General features: G+C 33.0%; 1 protein-coding gene across 1 annotated transcript in view; it reads left to right on the forward strand.

The window, feature by feature from the left end:
* Positions 1–22,145, forward strand: part of LOC115439999 (C-type lectin 37Da) — a 100,004-nt gene that overhangs the window by 42,612 nt on the left and 35,247 nt on the right. Inside the window, exon 2 of the mRNA XM_037438919.1 lies at positions 11,095–11,382. Coding sequence (XP_037294816.1) covers positions 11,095–11,382 — 288 coding nt within the window. The remainder of the gene's footprint in view (positions 1–11,094; positions 11,383–22,145) is intronic.

Consider the following 22,145-nt stretch of genomic DNA (forward strand, 5'->3'; position numbering starts at 1 on the left):
TTACCTCTCCCAAGTTTCCTCCAGGGCTCTGCCTGAGTCGGGAAATTCCAGTATGCCATTCGCAGATTTTCCGCGGTGTTGACTGCAGGATCCGATACCAAAATAAAAACTCCTAAGGCTACCTAAACATAAATCAAATAGACGGTAAAACAACGAATATTAGTTCACAAATATCCAAGGAAAGAATTTAAAGGTAAACTCAAGGTGTTGACGATAAAACGAATAAAGATGTAACCCATCAAATTAGAAGCAACCTTTAATTAAACTGCATTCAGTAAGGCGTTACCGATCGTCTCAATCGAATTGCTAATTATGTTATAACAATTATCGTGTCTGGTTTACAATAGTTTAGTACTTTTTAATAGTAATAACAATAGTTAAATTTTATGGAATAATTACCTGAGGCAATTAAGAAAGAATTGCTATTAGCTCATTTATAACTTCAAATGAATGTCAAACGCCAAATAAAAGTTAAGATTCATTGACTAATAATAATGGATAGATAGACAATAAATTGTCATAAATTGCTAATTAATTTTCGATGTTTTAAAAATCTAATTTGATTGGTAGTAGTGGCGAAGGGTGACATTTTCTATTTAGAACCCGATACAACATATAGGTACCTTCTACTTATATGCATAAATGCTTTTTTCAAATCGTTCTAATGATAATTTGATTTCACATAAGTTACGAAAGGGAAGACAGCAGGAACCGCATTATAGAGACTCTTCGCCATTGATTGGTAGGTTTCAGAAACATCTAAATTTATTTTTTGCAAAATCCAAAGACCTGGATATTGACATCTGTGAATTGTATAGTTGTGGCTAAGGTTCCGAGCGATTGTATTTTGCTGACAAACACAATCAAGAGCTTACCTAGGAGAGGAGAGGCATGGGAAGGCAGCAATCTCCCATGGATTCAACACAGAACATACTTTTGTATAATACGTTGAATTATACTCCGCATTGCGGGGGGCCTGAATAAAAATTTGACAGTTGCTCCTCCCCTGAGATGAAATCTGTGTACGCCCAATACTACAATAGTATGAAAGTGACTAATCTGGGCGACACATTGACAGCGTCTACGCGGAGCCTTCCCAACACAATATAAAATGTATTGGAACATTTTATATATAAAAACCACCTGTATATTAAGTACTTACATTCTGCAATAAAGGATTTCTATTAAAAAAAAAAGAGTTGGGCCTTTACGCATGAGCAATCTACCCAATACCTACTACAATAACAAATATCCAACAATAGTGTTAACAGAAGTAATAATCAATGTCAATCATGGCTTGAACACCAACAATAAACATGATACATTGAAGAAATATGTTAATTTTATGACAACTAGCGTAAATAACTTTACAATGGCGCCTGTTATTTACTTTGCCATTGTTATACAAATTAATGTCAACTTGAACAATAAGTGGGTGAAGTTATGGGGATTTTCTGACATATTTTAAATAATCGCGTGAGAAACACGAATTTTTAATTATTTCTTATGTTTACTCGAATGTTAGACATTAAAATTAAACTATTTTTCGGATTTTATCACCCCTGTGACCACGAAGGCTGAAAATTCTTCGAAACGTCGTGAGAAAACTAAAATATTAAAACCGCGATAAAATCTGAAAAATAGTTAAATTTTAATGAATTATATAAAAATTTATATTGTTAGTATAACTTTCATAATTGTATTGAATTATCAACGCTAATCTATGATTTTGTACAAAGTTTTAAGGTTATCATGATTTAAGGTACTTTATGATTCATACTAAACAGTTTTATTACCTAATGAAACGAATGTCACTCCCTTTATGGTATTATATACCTGTCCAATTCTTACAACCAGGAGAACAAAGTATTACAAAGTACGTGATGATAATGCTTTCAGTACTGAGACATCAAATCTATATATATTAGCTGAGGAGTTTGTTTGTTTGAACGGGCTAATCTTAAGAACAACTAAACTTGATAATTTACGAATAGGAAGCTACATTACTACTACTTTTTATCTTGAGAAAATATTTATTCCGGAAGAACTTTTTTACGCGGGCGGAGACACAGGCAAAGGCTAATGTTTTATAATATTGCTCATTAACTACACTGGTAATACTATACGAAAATGCGTGCCTACTTCTGATTAGGCGTAGAATAAAGACTCAGCGCCTAATAAGAGTTTGGAGAGATACGCTATATACTACCTCTCCAAACTCTCGCAGTCAGTGACAAACCAACTAAAAAGTATAACCTTGTATCTTCTGTTACAAAAATACGTTGTCAGTATCTCTTAATCACATGTACAAATATTAGCACTGGTAGCAGTAAAAGAATTTGTAGTACGCAACGGAAATTATGAAAACCCGTTGATAAAAATTCACGGTCATTTCACACCTATAACACTACCTTTCACAGCCGAGGTCCACTAACAGACTCCGCAAAGATTCACAAGGTGACACGAATTAGTGTACTTAACTGAGGTCTTCATGTGGGTCAAGGTATGGTGGAATTGGTAACGATTTAAGTAACAATGGGTTCGGCATATAGTACACAAGATGGGTTATCTTAGACCTTCCTGACGAATCCGGTACACTTTTGAAAAATCCATTCTATTTCATTGATTTTAGTTGCTCTCGTTAGGTGTGTAACCACGGAATTTGTGGTTAAAGTAATTTTAGTAGAAATAGCTAAAATTTTATGAATAATAACTCTTGGCCGCGACTCCGTTCGCCTGAAATAATTGAATAAAGACTACAGCACTCCAGACTAATGGTTCCTATTAATGAAAGAATTTTCAAAATCAGTGCAATAGTTCCAGAAATAAACCTCAAAAAACAAACACAACATTTCCTCTTCATATTAGTAAAGATTTAGATGGAGTAAGCAAACACTTACTAAGTGGTACAATTTAGTTATTCCAGTCATTTCATATACACCCAGAATAAGTTTTTTGACAAAATTTTATCTACCCACAATTACATTCAATACCCAAACACTAACTATTGTTAACAATGTTATTGACGCCTATTAGTCAAGTCATCATCGATTATTTTATTGTTATTGCACAAGAGAAATTAAACTTGTAACTTGAAAGGTTGTTTGTAACTATAATCAACTCGACGTTAATAGCACTTTGCTTTGGTATGATGGCTTTACCACTTGTAAGCGCTAAAACGAATAAAAGTGTAAATGAGTTTGGAAATGAGAAGCTTCCACTTAAAGGTTAATTAGACCGGCATTAAGAAGGTAGCCCGCGCTATCATTCCGTTTGCTTCTATTTTTAAACCGTAAACTCCTTAATTAATTCGTTCTGAAACGCCAGGATTAGATTTTAAATTTAATCCGTCGACGCTGTGGTACTAATACCATTACCTTAGTATTAATACTACAGTATTTATCTAATATATCAACTTATTAGGTGTAACGAGCGGCTTCGCCTTTGTGAAAAGCCTTTCCAGGTACAAAATTTATTTAAAAACAGTTGGACGTCAGCGACATCTTTTTAAAAAAAAACACACACACACAAAAAATTCCATCATTACTCATGGGAGCAAATTACCGTAATAAAAAGTAGCGTATATATTATCCAGTACGTGGTCTACCCGAGTGGCAAATTTCATCCAAATCCGTTCAGCTGTTTTTGCATTCATTTCTATTATCGAGACGCCCAAACGTGGTCACAAACTTTCGCATTTATAATATTTGTAAGATAAGATAATGTAGTAAGAAATAACATACTTTAAAGTGGTCCATCCGAGGAAAATTTTAATTGATAAGTCTATTTTAACTTTCTTAATATAATTTAATCCACATAGCCCTTAGATTTATTGCAACGGCCCTACCTACTCACTGAGATTATCCTATCGGCGCTTGTGCAATATTATTTACTTCTTCATTAATTTCATTATACAAAGTGTAAGAAAAATACACAGAATAAAAAAGGAACGTTGTCCCTTTCCGTACTGTTTAAATATGCATTACGTTCCTTTGTTCCAAAATATTACATGCATACTTTAGGGTCACATACTCCGACCCAGAGATCGAGGTCAGTGGCATGTATAATGGATCGGAACTGATTACAGTTAAGCCTTTTTGTATCCAAGATTTGTTCTTAATCCGTCCATTAATTGTAAAGATCGATTAAGACAATATTTTTAACAAGGAAAGGTCTCTGATTGGTTCACGGTTCATCACAAATTTTCTTAAGAATAAATACTATATTATGTATTTGTTTGTATTTGTATGCATCGCATCTCATGCAATTCTAACTTCATTCTTGTAAATTGATTTTCATATTATTTCTCATAAAATTAAACTCAATACTAAAATACACATGATATACAGAATTAACATTCCAGATTCTGGCTACCAGACAATAGCCTTTCGCGTCGCAGCATTCAGATAAATAAGCATAACTTTTGATATTTTTATGGCCCTTCTTGAACATATATATCCGATAATTACATAAAGTACGCTAGTGGTTTCATAGACATGGTCAACACGCCTGATTCAAGTCAAGATCAAAGTGACAATGATACTGAATACATGTTACGTAAATTCGCTGAAAACCTCACCTTCGACATGTAATCGAGCTATCAACATTGGCATTTATATGTTAACCACTTGTATTGCCGTAAATATAGATGGTTAGGAACAAATCAATCAAAATTGGATTTGAAGTTTTTATGAATTTAATTTAAAACACATTTTTATGGCTATTTTGAATCCAAAATATGTTTTTTTAATTACCCAATAAAAATAACGTCTTCGATGTTAATGATTATAATCTTAATATTAAAATTAGGCATCACTTTAAGGCAAACATGTTGCTTCGGCTTCGAATTGAGGCGTTGTATCGACCGGTCGTATTAATTCGGCAATAACCATATCATCTATGGATTTCTAACCTTGTAATGGTAGCTTTAGTCATTTCTTTCGCAATACATTTTATGTAACTATTTTTACACACTTGTAAAAATAGTTACATAAGATTGTTGTTAAGAATTAAAGTAAATTCTTTATTTCACTGAAAAAATCACGCATCTTATACATAAAGGTCTCCTAATTAATATTAATTATTAAGAAAAGGTAAATAAATAAACTAATGATTATTTGAACAACATAAACGATATTTAATAAGAATAAAAAAAATAATCATTTGTTACAATCAGTCGAACAGACAATAAGAAACAATGCATGTGCTAATACGTGTTATGAAACACCTACCTCGTAGTTACAGTAGTTCTCTTCACAAGTGTTATAGTAATCCAACGCTCAGAACTAACATACAAGATATGGATGTAATGGATATTTGACTGGAGCCCAGGTTGCACCACTGAATACCCCTTCAGGAATGGCGTGATGAGTGTTATGTTTGTTTATTTATTGTTATAGAGACTACTGATAACAATTAAAATTTCCAATACATTCATACGGACATTTCTCTGTCTACTGGAATTGAATTCAACTACACTACCCATCATATAACAATGAACCGATGCTCCACGAATATAAGCTACTTTTCATATTAAAACACAAAAATCGTAAGGTGGGTGATCTTCATAATAATTGACCTATAGACACCTCGCGATATGGCGCCAAAATATATATATTTCCCAAGTTCCTTGTTAATTTATACGACCATCAATCCAGCCATATCTGGACACCTTTCAATATTCGTATTGGGTATGAATATATTTCTGCATCGCACTTACATGGGAGAAATAATCGCCCACTTACTTTTAATGCAATTGTCACAATTGTCTCTACGTAAAATGGATTTTATTGTTCAAAATGTCACGAATAATAAATCATTGCTTTTGTTTATTCAGCGAAATGTCGCTTCGGATATGGATTTTCATCTGATTTATTAAATCTGATGGAATTTAAATTCATGATATCCCGGATAATACAAATTAATTGGAAGCCAGATCACTTATTCTCAATGATTCAATAAATTGAAAACTATCAATGCCTACTCGATCATTCGTCGATGTATATACTTTAAGTCCACATCTGAACAGTTAAATAGTTTTCTATACCAGAATTTATTGATCTAATTGACATTTCTTTTCACCACCAGTTCAGATCCCGTTTATACATCGTATAGGTCATTTATTCCCGAAGAGGTCCAGATGGACTCCTCGGAAGACTTGACGGAAACTACGTTGGCGTTACCAAAAATAGCGGTCCACAATTTGTAAGCGGGAGTCCACGAAAATGTATCTGGTATGAAAGTAAAATACTAAAATGTTGGCTTGAATTCACCTAGCAATGTAGGCAGATACTATTGTTAGGGGTCGTAAGAGGCACGGTGACCGGAACATAACTGTCCAAACGCCCCTCGCGATGGCTGGGCGGTAGTTGTAATGCACTCTCTGCGAATCCAAAAAAAGGATCTATGAAAAAAAAGAGTTTGAGGACCTCTAGTATAGGGGCTTCTCATATCGCATTTTTGTGCTATCTGACAGAATGGTATTTAGTACGGCGTGATTATAGAATCTGATAGATCTTAGAAGTCTCCGATAAACTAACCCAAGTAGTACACTTGACCTACATCCGATTAATGCAACAAATAGTAACAGTAGCTTCATTTAATTTAACCTTCAATTATTTTGTTATATCATCAATAACTGAAATAGCAGCTAAACGTACAACATATTTATTATCTGTCTTATTTGTAATGGAAACAATGAGTCTGATTTTTTAAATAAAGCTATGTTTGTTTCACATTACTTTATGAATGAGTTTTGATTTTGTTGCAGTGGTGTTTTTAACCATTTACTGCACTTTAATTTTGATAGTAAACCCAATTTGCAAATTAATATAATTATCAGAGAAGTTTTCCTTCATTATCAAAAAAAACCTTTCACCTTCAATACGAATTGTTATTTCACAATGTGGTTCACAACTACCATCAATTACGCTCTTTTTGACAGTTTTATTTGTTTAATTAAGTAATCGTTGCATTTCAATCACGAAAGAGCCATTTAAAGCATCGCGAATTGAATATTAAAATAGTCACAAAAAGAAAAGTAATATCACAAAATTGATGGATAATCATAAATATATCACGGATTTTGACGATACGGCAAGAGATAAATCACAGGCTGTCGTTCTATTTTCTGTATCAACACCTACGCACTACCGATAAGCAAAAATATCCCTATATTTTTAGAACACTGACCTTCACTATTAAAAGCACAATTCATCATAAACGTAACATCATACTAGCAGAATCTACGTAAAATTTCACGACTCGCAAACCGTCAAGCGATTCCAACTACTAATCCGCAGGGATAGGGATCAAAACTGTTTCGAATATCTAGAACGTGGAGATAAGTTGTTTTGTGTAAGCATAATAAATTGGTGGCTAGTAAAAAACAAGCTTAATTGCAGACGAGAGTGTCGGCTTATTAACGTAACGAAGTGGGTGCGACAGACCGCCAGCCTACAACGGTAGTCGCGAACTATTCTAAATAACTCGGTCGATATTAGAATCTAGATCTGCCCTAAATGGGTATAAACACGGGTACCGTACTCCCAAATAGTACCGGTAATTGAAGATATGACATCAAGTAAATATTTATAGGAACCAGTAAATAATTTAAGTCTGTGATTAATTTATGTTTCGTAGTCATTCACAAATTGTATCACGTAGGGGAGAAAATAACAGCACGAAACCTTGATTAGTTACGTTTCTCGGCAAGTGGTATGGAATTATCTGAGCAATAAATATTTACTGCAAGAAATCTTCGCTACTTGTGTTTATATAGGAAGTAATATATGCTATAATAAAAATATTTATTTATACATAATTCACCTTATTATTTCGTTGTTATTGTATTTAGTAATTTTAGTTCTTTTCGTTTTTACTTACGTTAAGCAAGAATGTTACCAAGTACTCATGAAAACCCTATTTAAGTCAAATGTCCCACTCACAGTATACAGGCAGTAGTCCCAAGGAAGAAAAAAGTAAAAGCTTATTCAACCTACGTGATAGTAGACCGAGTTATCATTTTCATTTACAAATACACGAGCATGCAACACGTTGCTAAAATATAAATGGTGAAAGGTGCAAACGTAAGATTAAAGTTTTGCTTCGTATTAATAATCTTGCTATTGATTTTCACTTCTACTTATTTGATCTCTCTTGAATTTCTGTTTCCATTGATAGATATTAATAAATTGATCATTATTACTTAACAGTAGAGTTGATAATGAATCTTAAGAATTAATAATCTGATTTTGATTAAGTTAAGGATATCATAAAATACCAACGTCTTAATAACAATAACCCCCACCATTGGAATATCAACCTTATTTTTATAGCAATACAATCTGCTTGTGAAGCTAAAAGCTCATACAACCGTGATCGTTCGCAGCTTCCACCCCTGTAAATCATGTTTAGACTATCCGATCGAAAACTGGATAATTGCCAAACGTGCCATGAACGCTCGTCTAGCCCCCTAAAATGGTTTCTGAAGCGTGAAAGCACTAAGGAGGCATGCTAGGCATTAGCATCATGGCGTTGCGTTACATAAAAATGGACGACTAAACGGTAAATACTATAATATTTAACCATACAATTCAATACGATTGCTTGCTTCCATAAAATAACTATTGAAAAACAAATTATCATTGTAATATCTTAAACATCTATTTATTCCTATCTATTTTTGAAAAATTATATTATATACGTAATTAATATATTAATACAACTGGTATGTAATGAAAAACAACCTGTCGTAAATACTTTTAAATAAAAAAAGTGAATTCGTTTATAATTCTGGTTAAACCTTTTTTAATTCAATAAGAGCTAATTCAAATATACAGACAGTAAAAACAGACTAATATCTGTCAATTATACTAATGAATCCACTTAAGAAAGCCCGTAAGTACTTGTTTCTGATAAAATATTTCTCACTGAACGGTCACATCTGGTTTTGAATAACATTCACAAAATTTTTATACAATTTAATCCTTAATTTATTGCATATTGCAACGCCTCCAATGGCAAAGTTGTCGTCTTCGGAAACGCCGATAATTTCGAAACTGCCACAAGAAAATTATTTTGCAAAATATCTGCATTCGACTCATAAAATTGCAAAATAAGTTATATACGTAATTTGTAACGAAATATTTGAGTATGATTGCCTTTAAATGTCTCACGGTAAGAGTATTTATGCGTCGAAAATTGTAAATAAAATATCCTTTGTAACAAACTTAAGTTACGGAATGGTAAAATTAACACGTAATACTGTTTCGGTTACAAAAAGCGGCGATAGCCTAGTTGGGTGTGGAACGGACTGCCGAGACGAATGTCCGCAGGTTCAATTCCCAAGAGCACACACCTCTGACTTTTCTAAAAAATCATGTGTGTATTCTTTGTGAATTTATCGTTCGCTTTAACGGTGAAGGAAAACATCATGAGGAAACCTGCACATCTGAGCAATTCTCTAAAGGAATTTCGAAGGTGTGTGAAGTCTACCAATCCGCACTAGGCCAGCGTGGTGGACTAAGGCCTAATGCCTCTCAGTAGTAGAGGAGGCCCGTGCTCAGCAGTGGGCAAGTATATAATACAGGGCTGATATTATTACTATTTTGGATAATGAAAGTCTTGCATGAGAAATACTACCTATGGAATAATCAATTAATATATAATAATAGTTAATTAATAACCTCAAAATATATGAATGAATATAGGTTTCTTTGTCTCGCTTTAAGTTGCATTCATGTCCAACGTAGTACATAGATAGTAAAAATTATTTTGTCAATTTTCGGGCTATGTTTTACTTTATGTATGGCAAAGTTGACTCTATCTGACGGTATTAACTAGTACACAGAATAGTACAAATAAAATGTTATGTTAGGAAAAGGAAACATTAATACCTGTATTTTTTTAAATAGTTCATTAATAATATCTTACTTCAATACATTAATTCAAAATATTAACTTGTATTATTGTCTAGGAATATTTCTTTCTGAAAAACACTCCCGGATACTGTTTATTTTATAAAATGAGAATACAATAATTTATTTTTTTACCTACTGCTTAGATGATTGACCTCTAAATCTAAAAAAAAGTCTTATAAAATATTTTTTCCATGCATAAAAAACGTAAATTAAGTCATATCTCCTAGGGTCATGTTAGGTCAATAGAAAAATAGAAGAATAATTTACTTTATGAATACTGGTTCTTAGATATCTGATATTTTAGGTCGATTTCAACATTAACAAAATATATTCGTAGTAAATATTTATAATTATTGTGTAATTTTTTAGTTAATATTGGTACCTACGGACTTTGCTTTCCACACGTGAATAATGAAGGACATTCGATTCGACATTTCGAATTAAGATAGAACCATAGTCAGAAAGAGACATTGACTATGTTCCTACAGTAGGAATAAGTATCATGTTGTCACAAGGGATTACTCAAAGTGATTCTTATAATAAAGAACCTATACTGTTTTCATACTAATAAAACTCAGCAAACAAACAAGTGACTCAATATTCCATCTTTACTTCAACAAGCATGATTTCGTCAGATTTAAAAGTAACCTCTGTTTCCACCTCCGACCCTACCGAAACAATTGGATTTGTGAACAATAAACGCACGTAGGTTCGCGTGTAAAACAATTAAAGTATCCGTACAATTGCAATCATTCAATTGAAAATCTCTGTGCTTCCGTACATTCTAAATGATATAACAGTTGGTGCAACATATATTACGTAAATAATCCCATTGTTGCTAGTTTCGGATGTTTGTCAATGATGATTTGAAGTGTATCAGTTTTCATTTTTCACTGATGTTTCATGTTTTGTTCTTTTTAGTAGGTATTTGAATCAAAGTCATAGTATTGATTCGTTTTATTTATTTAGATTGTCGATATATTACTTGTTCTATGTCATTCACCTCCAAAAGAACTTAGTTTCGAGCCGTATGCTTAAAAACTAAAACCATTTCTCTCCTACCCAAGAAAGGAGAACCAGATAAAAATGACGTCGTTTACTAAATTCTTTTCTTTTCTTCCCTATTGAAATGTTACGCGCAGTCATTTTTATCTGCTTTCACCTTTCTCCACAGATCCTCAAGAGTTGGCGCGGCAGAACAAGATCACCAAGCAGATTCTAGAAGCATTCATTCAGAAGAAACTTGGATTGAGGACTAACAACATAAGAACACCTTCTATAACTGATATACTACCGATAAGAATACAGACAGAGGAACGTAATGTGAGAGAATCTAGTGGAAAAGATCTAGAGGAAGAAGAAGAAGAAATTTTGGAAGAGACACAAGAGCAGGAAGCGCCGGAAGACGACAGTTTACAAAGCGTCGAAACAGAACAGATCGATTCTATTTACGATTCAGATGGCACGTATAATGTTTATTATTTATTTGTTTCCAAAACATTCAATACTTCTGGAAAAAAGAACAAATTCTCTATAAGTAGCTTTAAGACTAACATTCTTTAAGCCGTTAATGAGTAAGTGTCAATGATCTCATTATGGTTAAATATTAATTTAAACGTTGGCCGAAAAATCGCAATTCTGCGTTAGCAAAGATCACGACCTATTACAAATATATAACACAAACATTAAGTAAGAACCAAACATACGTGAGTAAATTCTATATGAGAATTATTCCTAACTAGGATCAAATATAACGCAACAGCAGTGAGAAGGTTGTGGCCAAATTACAACTTAATGGCAAACATTATAGTTTTGTATTTTTAGTTGGTAATTTGTTTATCGCTGGTTTTTAGGTCTCAAAAACCAGGATTGGCAAAATGTTAAATTGCTGCAATCACGATAAGTTAGTTACTTTCATCCAGAATAATACTTATTATATATACTTAGTTAGTAATATTTGTATATTTATATTACACTAAAGTCCATTCTAGGAGAAATGTTCCAGATATTTTTTAAAGATTACATTTTATCTGTGTTAGTTCGGGAGTCGATCTATAATTGCGCCTTTCATATAAAGCTAGATTCAATAATTCTATCCATGATTTTTATGTAAATGGTGTTCATCTCACTCTCCCCGTATTTTACAGTATCCTAGCCAATTATACTAAACATTTCGTCCTAATTTAGTGCTGTAAAATAGTCATATCCAAAATTAGATACTCAAATGACTATTTACCACAATCATAAAATGAAACAAAGCTACTACTACAATCCTTTGTCCGTCATACAATTTTATTATCCTTTTTTAAAAACATAGAGAACACAAAATAAATCATTATAACTTATAGCTGCTTGTTCGCAAATTGATTTTACACCTGACATTCAAATTCACCTTGACAAGTTCAATGATACGGTAGTTTCGCTATAACCAGCCAACTAGTTGTTAGACGCACTAATTTGGACAATTAATATGCACGATTATTTTTATTAAAAGGGTCGGTCAGCAAAGCAAAACATTTCAAACTGGATTTGTGTTACAAAAATATCTAATGTTTAAAATCCAAATTTATTTTTATTTAGGTTTATGGTTTATGGTTTATGGTTTATTTAGGTTTTTTAATAGGTATAATATGTATTATTACAATAGACAAAGTTATTGGTAGACATAACTTGAAACTAAATATGATTGGCAATGTTGCATGACAACCTGCGACTTTGGCAAAATATGATAACATGATGCGCGCTGTAATGAAACAAACCAATATGATACGTGCATATCTAGTATTTTAATTAAGTCATAAGCGCCATCTGTCTGTCTTTTGACTATAAACATTAAATTATATCAAGATAATGTTACGTACAATAGGTATGGTGTCCGAAATACAGATATTGCTTAATGTTATTCCCACAAAATCAATAAAGATATTATAAATAAAATTTATAACTCTTCATAACGTGCACAGAATATTAAACATAGTGCCATTCTGATTTCTAACCGAATCTTGAGACGTTTACATGAATTCATAGATGGCGTTGACTAACACGGGAAGAAAAGCTATAATAATTTATAATAACGAGATTTTAGCTGACGTCTATGTATTCAGTAAGAAACTGAGACCATCTGGGAAAGATGAAAACATCCGACTGATATCTAAGTCGAGGTCTACCTATAGTTTGTAAGTAATTTTCTTTAGTAAAATATGCACGTTGCATAGTTTCGCGTCCGTCTTTCGACAGCAGAAATATTCTCCCCGATGCTAAATGCTAATATAATACGACATAAATAATAACAGTTCGATATATAATACAATTGTCCCCACATTGCACTGGTTATAAAGTTTCATTCTACGATTTGGTCGAAGTATGCCCTTAGTATGTATAGCCAGTTTTGTCTTCTTCATATCGTCGACGGACCAGCTCAAGCATTTGGTACCACGAGCGATGATTTAAATATTTAATTACAAATAAGTAAAACAAGAACATAAATGTGGATTATTAATAAAACATTTATTAGGGAAATACGTAATCTGGTCACGTTTTTCTTAAAAATATTGAAGGAGTTAATATTTTAATTACAGTTTTACATAAGAATATAACTTTTTGTTTACTTTAATTGCACTGCCTTGCTAGAGTAGTTGTATTCCCTGCGCGGTACGACATTTGCTCTGAGGTTTTGAGTTCAAATCCCGGGTTGAACAATGTGATTTTGGGACAGAACACACACGGCAAAAAGTTTGTGCTCCACTTACACCTCGCCTACCCCTTTGAGGATGAAGGCATTATGTGTGTTCGATTAATTTAATTAAAATCGTGAATTCTAAAATCATCGTTTGGGTACTTTTTTATTACGGTTCGAACTATGATAAATATAAATCACATAGTTTTATTATACTGAATTATCGCTTGCTTTAACGGTGAAGGAAAACGTCGCGAGGAAACCTGCGTATCTGATAAGTTCTCTATAGGAATTTTGAGGGTGTGTGGAGTCTACCAATTCGCACTAAGCCATCATGGTGGACTAAGGTGTAATCCCACTCAGTAGTAGTGTTGCCCAAATTCAGTCTTGGTCTTGCAGTCTTGGTCTTGTTCTTGCGTTTTTGCAAGACCAAGACCAAGAACAAGACCGCGTATTTTTAGCAAGACCAAGACCAAGACTGACCGTGCAAGACTTGAGCAAGAACAAGACATAGCCTGCAAGACTCGTGCGTCTTGCAGCTAGGACTGAGCGCTAGTTCCCTGAGTAGTTAGGTGTACCAGTTCGGTGTATAGGTAGGTACGCTTAGGAATTCTATGAGACGCCAAAAACTGTATCAAAGAATATGAAAAACTGGACCTATGCGCATTACGACTAATACCATAAACATTGCGAATAAATAAATATCTATTAAAATCAAACTGAGTGCATGCATAGCTATGTTTTAACCATCGGCACTTTGATAATGCGGCATCAAAGGTTTTGTACTTACTTCTCAAAGAAATTTGCCGCTTTTCGGAAGTACATGGTTATGATACACGCGCCGGCGGCTTCTTTTGAAATCTAAAACAATCGTTGCCGCCACGCCGAAATCATAACATTTGACACTATTTGATTGCCGCCATAGGGCGTAGGTATACTCATGCAAAATAATTTCGAATTTTAAGAGTACCTACAGGTGTTCCAAAGAATAAATAAGTTTCAGAGTGCTTAGAATGAAAATGAATACATTATACTGATCACGCAAGTAGTATTATGATTGGGATAAAATGGTAAGGATAGCCCGACTAGAAATTTAAAAGTGCGACCAATGGGGCCCCTCTTGGGCTTCCCTCTTGGGGCCCACTTTGGGATGTCACGCAAAGCCCTCTTGGGCCCCCATTGGGAAATCCCAAATGGGGCCCAATTGGGAAAGCCCCATCAGATCCCAATCTAAATTTATAAAAATCTAAAATTTCAAAAATCAAAAATAATTTTGAATTACGGACTCTGATGGTACTATAACTTTATATTTCGATTAGAAAGTGAACTATTGGTTGAATGCATCCTTGTCGTCAGTTGGGCTCGAACTCGGGTCCTCTTGATCATCAGTCGTTCACGTTACCACTGGTCCAAGCGGGAATATTACATTCGTCGCTTTATTTGATGTACATCGAATCAACTAGATGATATTACTAATATTGCGGATAAATGTTTAACATTTGTTTCTGTCTTTTCGTTTATCTTAGTTAGATTTATTCAAGCGGAACTATTAGCAATAATTTACTATTTCAACGTTGGGATTTCCCACTTAAATCCCACTCAAGCCCCAATTAGGAAATGTTAACAATAATTTTTCATTTTTACTTTGGGATTTCCCACTTTGGCCCCACTCGGGTCCCAATTGGGAAATATTAATAATAATTTTTCATTTTTACTTTGGGATACAATGATAAATCGTAAAACTCTTTTATTAAATTTCTTATAAGTTGAAGGTTCAATCTCTTTCTAGACAGATAAGTATTGTTCTTTAAAATACAGTCAAGTTATTGTAATTAATTTGTTTTTACATGTTTTAGCAAATGTAAGCTTATAAATCATAAATGTTTATTAAGAAACAGTTACTTCCATGGAAAACGACATATAGGTCAGTTGATTTTTCGAATTTCTTATCAAATCTTCAGTTATTTATTAATCTGCTTGATCTTTACTATGGCTATGTTAATTCAAGCTCACAATGTTCCAATTCTAATACGTTTTTCTAAGATTTAAAGTAAACTTTAATAAATAGTAATAGACTAATAGGTAATTGCAAGACTTGCAAGACTCTTGCTGCAAGACCAAGACCAAGACCAAGACTGGGAGCGCAAGACCAAGACCAAGACCAAGATCAGGTGTATTGGCGCAAGACCAAGACCAAGACTGGCTAAGTCTCGTCTTGTTCTTGCATTTGGGCAACACTACTCAGTAGTAGAGAAGGGCCGTGTCCAGCAGTGGGACAGTATATAATACAGGGTTGATATTATTACATTATTATACTGAATAGCTCACTTTTCGAAACTAAACATACAAAAGGAAAAAAAACACACATTGTTATTACTTCCAGTATAATCGTGTACCGATATGAAGTATCATACATTAGGTTTTACTCGCGGCTTCTCGCTGGTGAATAGCATTATGGAAATAAAAACCCTACAATTACATTGCACTTTACTGGATAAAAAGGAATTTATATGTGAAATCAACAGATCTCTTAATGGCGAATTTATCCAAATTCGTTCAGCTATTTATTTAAAATTATACCTCATTATTAGTATACATTATGTGGCAGACTCTTATGCCTTTTACATACAATGTTTTTTTCCCTTAGCTAATTTTATTTCTTTCGAACTATTTCTAATTATTTCGCATAAATACCAATCATTCAGTATGTTAGGAATTTATGTAACTAGGTTACTGGTGCATTTGATTTTAAAATATGGTCACGTGACATCAAACTATTTTAATTGTAACCGCCACCTACAGAATAATAGGTAATTATGTTTTGTGTCGCGTGATGCGTGAAATAGACAAATAATCGTTTAAATTCATAAAATACCACAGATAAAATATTATCGCACACGATTTGAGATTCCCGTAATGTTTTTCTTCAGCTTTATTTATGCATGTTGTAACACCAGATATTCTTTGTTTAGAAAATTAGTAGGACTTAACAACGCTTACTAAATACTTTTGTGATGACTAAATTGTTGCGTGTTAAAACAAAATAATTTTGGAACGTAGACGGACCAACTTTTTGTTAATCTCTAAATGAGAAAACCTAATTAATGTATTAATCCATGTATATTTTCGTGTTATCATTATTTCGCGAACTTATTTTATTCAATTTATAGTATTTTTTACATACGCGTCTGTGAATGATAGAAAATTAAAAAAAAAGCTTTATAATACGAAATAATATTATCACATTGTGTTTTTTTATTACTACGTGGTAATTTTGAATCTAACGTAGTGTTATATTCTCTTTGATTTTGAACACAGACATAAATCATTGCGTAAACTCATTAAACAACCTTCATCGATAAAAAATAAATTTCAATTTTGACATATCCACTTCATTTTTTTTCATCAACCAGGAATGAACGGTTAAATGTCAAAAGCATTTTTAATCATCACATAGCTAATATGAGTTGTCGATGCACTGCGGGCGGCCCTGACCTTTCCACACTCGCTCTCCTTGTAAAGTTCAATGCTGCGGTTAAGGACTTGTGTCCGATCCTGCGGATATTTCGAAGGACAAGTGAACGCCAGAATAAAACGACATCTCCTGAACATTTATAGTCACAGGGACGTATTTGGCATTAGTATGTCACCAATATTGCCTTACAATAAGAGGGTGCGATAACCGTAATTTTAGAAGCTGTATATTCGAAATTACATACAGAAAAAATCATATTCATTTATAATACACGTAGAAAATTAAAATTTACAATATGTTATATTTACTGTGGTTGATTATTTTTTTTACAATATAAATATTTTTCATTCATTTCGTAATGAAAATGCCACTAGAATTATTGATTCCATGCATTTCGTTAAGTACCGTATTTAAAATTTAAGTTATATATTTTAATTTGTAACCAATACGATTAGATAGACAATATGATATGGAACATTTTGGACGTTCAAAATTTTAAAACGATCTCAAATTTACTTTTTAATTATTTTTTTCGTAAACTTTGCATAATCCATGTGGCTACTCTATATAGAGCCATGTTGAAACTACCCGTATCACTTTATGTATTGAGAATGTAACCCTTAAAGTTTCATAATAAATATCATATGAAACCTATACTTAATATTGTGATGTGAGCCATGAAAACATCGGAAAATTAAACTATTTACTTTTTCGGCTCTGAAATACAAATTTTAGCGAAGGCCTTACTAAAAACCTCTATGTTTTTCAATGTGGTAAAAAATTCAATTAAAATTTATTCAATAAGCTTAGTATAAAAATTTATATAAAGAAAGATTTTTTAAGTATCTCCTTATTCGTACTTTCTGGACGAAAATACAGCCCTTAAAATACATGCCATCCTTGTGTTACATGTAGCACTGTACCTTTAATTGGACAAGTCGTTCACTTGTACTTTTCTTTATTTTATGTTAAAATATAAGAGCTGTTTAACAGCAGGCTGGTCGATGTTAAAGAATTTATAAGGTGTGTAAATTATGAAATTCTTTATGTTTTAACTCTACATTGGTAGACTTATACGAATTTATAGATGTAAATAAATAATATATTACAAAAATTACATCATTCTAAATAAAAAAAATCTGTCATACTCATAAATGTTTTAAATAAAACTGACCGAACCTCAGGGTCATCTATTATTGAAAATAAAATTAATTATTTTTCTGTATATTTCGACGTTTTATATGGCGATACAGAGCTAATCCATTTGATTTTTTCTTTTAGAAACATTAAGTTATAGAGGTGAAATAGAAAAGTCAAAACTGTTTTATTCATTTTAATAATAAAACAAATTCCTTTACGAGCCGGGTACTTTATCTTCTATATAAAAAAAAGGCATTAACGACATTTTATTATTGAATTCATATTCTAAATGTCCTTAAACTTCGTAAAGGTATTAAATAAAACAACTTTTGAATATCGTCACTAGCCACTAATGCAATCATTATATTTTTTTAAATAGTAATAAAATGAATAATCTACTATTGTCATATTAAACTTTACATAAAGGACTTCATTTTTTACCTTATAATTCACCAGTAGGTACATTACAAACTATAATCCTTTCATAAGGAAAATTGTAGAATTGTCCACGTTTACTTTTCGAGTACTAATGACGTCAGTAAAAGGCAAAGGAATTAAACCATACAGCCAAAGAGACGTCCAATTAAAAACATTTTCACACTATCACCGTAAATTAAAAAGTTATAAACGTCACTTTTAACGTTTACTGTGAAGATCACACTTTTGTTGAAGATTATTTTATATCAAAATCTGGTTCTGCGGTCCTTGTCCGTAACAATATTTGTGCATCTCGCCATTACTGTCAAAAACGGCCCACCGTTAACTAAGAAAGTAAATGGATGTGTCATTTTGGAGATATTCTATTTGATTTAAATGTTATGTTGATTTGATATAATTATTTTAAATGGAGATATGTAAGCAACATTTTAAATAGGATCTTTTTTTGTATGATGACTAATCCACCTGCATTAGAGTTGTCTATCACATCATAGGATAAATAACTATGAAACAGTTGGTGGTATTCATCATTCTGTCTAATATTTAAATATGCGTTTATATTGGCGTACGTGTGGAATTTAGATCTATTTTCACCATGAAAACTACCTTCGCCAAATTTCACCATATCTTCGCTCTAAAAAAATTTATAAAATCATTTATCTATCACGTAGGTGAACAAAGATGCTCTTGTGACATGTCAAAGCAAGTTATAAGAATATTTACTAATAACTTCGAATATTTTAGATAAGGGATTAAATTAAAAAAAAAAAGGTAAACCGAAGAAGCCAACTCGACCTGGCAGGTAAGGGGAAATAAAAATATAACATGTCGCGATCTTTACCTCTGAAGGCGATATGAGCTCTAGCCTAGCTAACCCACCAGCCTTTCACTACCTACCTAAGTGAAGACTACCCGAAGCATAAACGCAGAAAGAAACCCCGGGCTTACTTTTTTGTCATAAAAAAACTTTTCCAGTAAATATCGAACTACATTCCATGATCGAAGTAACTTAAATATGCCAATGAGAGCGTACTAAAGCGGCATCATTAGAAACAGCTGACCCATTTCCATCGTCCCCCGTCGATAGACTCCCGACACGCAAAGATTTACTGGTAACGTTCATTTTAACAATACATTTCTGTGAAATAAGTTTGTATTAACCGGTGATAGCCTAGTCGGGAATGGAACGGACTTCTAAGACGAATGACCGCAGGTTCACAACCCAAGGGCATGCACCTTTGATTTTCTCAAGTTATGAATGTGTCTTTTGAATGAATTATCGCTTGCTTTAACGGTGAAGGAAAGCATTGTTAAGAAACTTGCATACCTGAGAAGTTAGTCTATAAGGATTTTGAGGGTATGTGAAATCTGCCCATCTGCAATAGGTCAGCGTGATGGACTAAGGCCTAATCCTTCGCAGTAATAGAGGCCCGTACCAAGCAGTGGGACAGTATATACATACAGGGCTAATATTATTATACTATTTTTATAAGTTTTTATTTTTTATCCTAGTATTACGAGCTCGCATGATCGCGTGGTTGAGTATCCTGAGGTTACTTTTTTATATGGGAGTGTATGTAGATAAGGGTTTACTCCGCATGTGACGCATCAGCAAACCTTTTTTTATTCTTTATTTACAATTTATATATACAGCCTGAACAGAAAATCCTCGCCATGTTGTGGTAAAATATGGAACTAATTTTACTGTCAACGTTTACCCACTGCCCGACCCGGAGATCTCAGCGTGATAGTCTCTCTACAACTACGCAACGTAGGTACCTAATCTAGCCCGATTGTTAACACCAATAAAAAGAATAAGTTGTTAATTTCTATAATATGGATATATTATATTGGTAGCTGTAAATTGTGTGTTGAATTTAAGTTTTTAAGTAAAAAACACCAAATAAATTAGTTTCTTTTAATATATTAATATTATTGCACATTTCGACGTTTTCATATATTAATAATTTTGCTTGCATATTTCGGACTTTTTAAGTTATATAATAAATTATAAGTAATCTCTAGTCATAAAACAAAATTGTGGAGTTAAAATGTGTAGTTGTACATTGAAACTTGGTAAACCATTTACAATTCAATACTTCAGACATTAAAGACCAAATTATCGAAGTAATAAGTCCTAACTAGTGCATAGGTTTTAACTTGAATCCAGCGCATTGATTTCGATAGAAATCCTCATTCGAAGATTAATTACATTTGCCATCTCCCTTGATACTGTTGGAGTTCAAAAGGCTTGTAATAAGTTTCCGATGTTCGACTTTTAACCTTACAATTTATAAGTTCAATATTAAGCTTTTGTTAAGCAACGGAATATTATTTTTAAAATACCTTTATTATTATATAACCTCACTATTTATAGATAATTTTGCCGAGCATCTACATAACATTATTACTTTCAATACGGCTTTAGTACAAATTATTTCTATTCAAACTGATGCTGCTAAAGGTAGCACGAGGTAGCAAGACTTTCCACGATAATTCACCATTCATTACATTCACCACGGGTATATTCTTTAAGCACAAAACCTGTAAATGCTGACCGTCGCAGCGGTAATACAAATATGAACAATTCTTCGATCCAAGACGAGAGATAGTAAAAAGTGCAAAAAGGAGCATCGTTAGAATTCGCTGACCCATTTCTGCAGTGTCCCCAGCGACCTGTTTACACTAGCACAGGCCCTCCCGAGTGGTAGCGATTATAAAATCTGCTTTCATTTGCGAACGCTAATGGGTAAGCTCGGTTTAATTTTGAAATTTTCTTTTTAATTCGTCTACGAGAAATACATTTTGACTACACTAATTGCGAGTTGGTGGCACTCGAAATGGTTTCTTGAAAGTTATCGGTACGCTTGTTACGCAAATCTCTAGTGAATCAGGAAACTACAATGCGGCGACTCTTGACAATGCGGAATATAAGATTTCGATCTGATACATTTCCCTAAATAGTAACACCAGACGCATTTAAGTCAGGCTATATCGCTATATTTATTTTCTTAATTAAGTACTACATTTTTTATTGCTTTAAACGACAAGACGAGCTTGCCGTTCGCCTGATGGTGAGCGATAGGACCGCCCATAAACAGTAGAAACACCATCCAACACCTTGAATAATTACAAATGTTTGGTATTCCACTGCTCTCGCTATCCTGAGACATGAGATGTTAAGTCTCATTATGTCCAGTAGTTACACTGGCTACAATATCCATAAAATCGAAACACAACAGTGACTACATACTGCTGCTTGACGGCCGAAATAGACATTGCGGTCTAACCTTACCTAACCTAACCTACCCAGGCTCTCACATATGAGAGACCTACCATCAGTAGCTCTAGTATTTTCTAAGAATACTTAAACATTTTGTCATGTCAAGAGAGTCAGTACTTAGTTTTGTATCTTATATTTTATACATTTAATATATTATTCAATCGTGCTATGTCGTATGCGTCATCATTGGACACATTAAAATAAACTGGATTG

This window comes from Manduca sexta, chromosome 15 (assembly GCF_014839805.1).
Source record: "Manduca sexta isolate Smith_Timp_Sample1 chromosome 15, JHU_Msex_v1.0, whole genome shotgun sequence".
Lineage (NCBI taxonomy): Eukaryota > Metazoa > Arthropoda > Insecta > Lepidoptera > Sphingidae > Manduca > Manduca sexta.